This window comes from Triticum aestivum, chromosome 7B (genome assembly GCF_018294505.1).
Source record: "Triticum aestivum cultivar Chinese Spring chromosome 7B, IWGSC CS RefSeq v2.1, whole genome shotgun sequence".
Lineage (NCBI taxonomy): Eukaryota > Viridiplantae > Streptophyta > Magnoliopsida > Poales > Poaceae > Triticum > Triticum aestivum.
This window is the reverse complement of record NC_057813.1, coordinates 178,583,381-178,587,208: the sequence shown is the minus strand read 5'-3', so window position 1 is coordinate 178,587,208 and position 3,828 is coordinate 178,583,381. Positions and strand designations below refer to the sequence as shown.

Sequence of the window (3,828 nt, the reverse complement as noted above, 5' to 3'; positions counted from 1 at the left end):
GCAGGCTGCGCTCCAAGAGTTCGTTTCAGGGTGCCGGTGGACGTACGTGCACATATTATGCGGTCCGGCCTGCTAAATGCAACGACTCACCGGCGCTTCATCATCTAGTCTAGAGAAATTAGCTACTAGCTGGCGTCCCCATTAAATCACTCACTGCAGTCATTAGTAACTCGACAAATTTGTAATCAATGTACTACTACCGGGTTAAGTTATTAAGACGGTCCAAATTTAGAACGGCAGTTACTGCAACTGTGCAAAGCCCAAATTTTGGGCGCTTACTCAACTCGAGTTCGGCTTTTCTAAAGCTTCTGGATGAATTCTCGCTCACCCGTCCAGTTAGTCCGGCCGAAACAGTGCATGCTTCTGGGCGCAGACACGCGAAAGAAAGCGTTTCGCGTCCGGCCACAAACTCCGGCAAACAGCCACCGCTGACAGCTCTACTCCGGGCCGGGTTCTTCTACTCTAGCAGCGGTCATGATCTTGCATGAAATACAAGGATTTTTTTGTTTTTGTTTTCCATCGGGCCTTCGTTCTTAACCTAGATACAACAACTCACTTCATTACCACAACCACGAACTTGACTCAAGCTTTCATAGATTTTCACCGGGCCTTCAACCTTAGCTCAAAACTGCGACGCTTATTTTGGATCGGAGGGAGTAGAACAATTCAGTTAACCACTAGCACGAACTTGACTCAAGTTTTTATTGATTTTCGGCGACTGCAACAAGACCCAGACCCTCCAAAGCAGGAACTTAAAACTGACAACTGAAACATCTTTCTTACATACATACAGAAAAGTAAAGCAAGGAGAAAGAAGCAAAGCAACAAGAACAAGACGACCTCTCGTCAGATGCATCCATGATTTCCTTCCTAGTATCATCGATCTCTCTATCCAGCGACGTCAGCGCATCGCCGCTGACACGGACGGAACCTCGGGCGGATGGGGTCCGGGTTCCATGCTGACCTCGCCACGTTGCGTCACGCGGAGGGATTGGCCCCCTCGAGCACGGAGCGCCACATGGGGTCCACCTCGTCCTCGCCGGCGGTGACGACCCACTCCTCCAAGACGACGAACAGCATCATGTTGCTCGGCGGCGCGATGAAGCGGTCGCCGGGCACGCCTACCGCCGCCACGTGCCCGTCCACAGCCGACCGGAAGAACACTTCCCGGAGCTCCACCAGGGGGCTGGTGACGGGGGCGTCCAGGCCGCCATGGCAACTCAGCCAAGGGAAGTCGAACACCCCCGGCGGCGGCTTCCACGCATCCCCATCCCCATCCCCATCCCCACCCTCCACCACCGCCGGCGCCGCCTCCTGGAATGCCGCTTCCGCCAGCGCATCAGCCGCCGCCGCCGCCGCCGCCAGAGCCGTCATCTTCACTGGCGGCGAGTCCACCTCCTCCTCCTCTCCCCGCGCACGCTTCCTGCTGCCCTCCCGCTGATCCATGCGCCGCGCTAAGCAACACAAACACACACACGCATGCACACCAACATCTCAGCTCCGACAACAAGTATATCTTACTGTACTTCGCATGCAACAACAAGAAACGCAGGAGGTAGCGTTTGATCGATGTTCATCTCAAGAACACATGCGCATGCATTCAATTACCTGTTCTTCTAGCCTTCTAGGCAAGGAAGGATAATGTCGGGACTGGGGAGAGGCGCCGGCCCTCTCCTCAGGTGTTCTTTTGCGGTGGCGGCGGTGGTTGGTGTAAGGGGGGGATCGATGCGGTGGTGTGGAAACTATGTTAGGGGGTGTGCGTCTGCACACCCCCTAACATAGTTTCCACACCACCTAACATAGTTTCCACACCACTAACATAGTTTCCTCGGCCTCTCACTGGCGGCCTGGGTGAGAGGCCGAGGGCGACGGACGGTGTTTTGCACGGCATCCGATTAGTACTTTTGTATCAAAATGGATTCCATGTGACACTGGAAGGCCGGGGGTGGTCCTCCTTTTTGAAAAAGAAATATGAAAAGTGAACTGATTTTGTATGAATTGTAGTTTTGTACTGGTGCTGTTTGAATTGGATGGAGGTAGAAGTAGCTTTATGTGCTGATTTCAAGGGTAGCTAGTGAATGTTATGAATGTGTTTGGGGCTCTTTCCCTTTCTGTGGGCAGTTGCAGTAGAATAAAAAAGTTAAATTATTTTCGATATGGTAAAGAATTAACTAAAGATCGAAAAAATACCTGCTGCCGAAGGGGAAAGTCGGATATGAGTTCTCACCGGATCCACATCAGATCTGCATAGGTCAGCCGACTTATAATGTTATGGTGACCAAGGGAATTTTTGATATGGTAAAGAATTAACGAAAGATCAAAAGAATACCTATTACTGAAGGGGGAAATCGGATATGAGTTCTCACCGGATCCACATCCTAATCTGCATAGATCAGGATGACTCCTAATGTTATGGCGACCAAGGGAATATTCTATATGATAAAAAGTTATTAAAGATTGAAAAATACCTATTGCCGAAGGGGGAAGTCGGATATGAGTTCTCACCGGATCCACATCCAAATCTGCGTAGGTTAGCCGACTCCTAATGCTATGGCGACCAAGGGAATTTTTGATATGGTAAAGAATTAATGGAAGATCAAAAAACATATTTGCTGCCGAAGGGGAAAGTCGGATATGAGTTCTCTCCGGATCCACATCCAGATCTGCATAAGTCAGCCTACTCCTAATGTTATGGCGACTCGGGGATCTAGGTTCTCGGTGGCTAGAAGCAAGGTTGTTGATGTGAGAAACATGGTAGCATGTGGTCGACATGTGTTATGAGTATGTGACGATCTTTGTCGAATAATAGAACCTTAAGGGTGTCAACTACCCGAAGTGTGGTATATCGCTACCTGGATCTATGATGGAAGGTGACGATGCAAGAGAGAACCAAAGGAGATCGAGAGATGGAAGATGCTTAACTAGATATGGGAAGATCTAAATGGACGAGGGAAGTCGAGGGAAGGCAAGGGCTGACAAGATCTAAGGTTGCATGGTGCCATACCTATTCGTGAAGCGGAAAGTCGATTACCTCTCGCCATCAATTTCATATCAAGATCTATGTAGGCCAACACACTTCGTGAGTAGTATCCTGGTCTTGGATTCATATTTTCGATGCTAGAACTAAGGGTGGAGGTGGTGAAGGTGGAATCGCATGAGGAGGGGATACTATAGCCTGGCGATGATGTTCACTGAATGATAGAACCTTTAGGCGTCAACTACCTAAAATGAGGATGCTGGTACCTGGATCTATTACGGGAGGCGGCGGTGCAAGAGAGAACCTAAGGAAGCCGAGGGATGGCGGCGGCCGGCCAGATGCGGGAGGAGGTCAAGGGATGGAAAAGGTAGGGAAGATGGTGAATTTTGTGATAGCAAGGTATGCAAATGATAATAGGTGCAGAACGGGCCATGGCGATGAGGGGGGGGGTGTCTGGTGAAAGGGGGAACATAATCCCACGGGGAATGGAAGAAAGGAGAGCGAGCAGAATGATGCTTTATAGAATATATTTTGGGGGGAGGGGGCGCTATGTGCGGAAGCGGAAGGGGAACACAGTCCCACGGGGAATGTAGGAATGGGGAGAAAGGAGGGTGAGCTGAACATCGCTTTATAGAAGTGGAGGGGGGGGGGAGGGTCTCGGCGAAAGGGGAATATAGTGCCACGGGAATGTAGGAGTGCAAGAAAGAAGGATGAACAAAATGACTCATTATATAATTGAGGGATGGTGCCACTGAAATATGAATAACAAAACATTTGAAAACTTCGGCCGATTATAAATCGTACCTTTTCGCGTGTGTTGGTGAAAATTACCTAGTGGCCATTAAAATTTT

At 49.7% G+C, this 3,828-nt stretch overlaps 1 protein-coding gene across 1 annotated transcript; it reads right to left on the bottom strand.

Moving 5' to 3' along the window:
• Positions 1-665: 665 nt before the first annotated feature.
• Positions 666-3,439, bottom strand: LOC123159891 (uncharacterized). The gene is made up of 4 exons (XM_044577700.1): positions 2,469-3,439; positions 2,330-2,383; positions 1,609-2,243; positions 666-1,454 (listed from the first exon to the last, which is right to left on the bottom strand). The coding sequence occupies exon 4, from the start codon at positions 1,444-1,446 to the stop codon at positions 979-981; it is 468 nt and encodes a 155-aa protein (XP_044433635.1). The 5' UTR covers positions 1,447-1,454; positions 1,609-2,243; positions 2,330-2,383; positions 2,469-3,439; the 3' UTR covers positions 666-978.
• Positions 3,440-3,828: the final 389 nt, after the last annotated feature.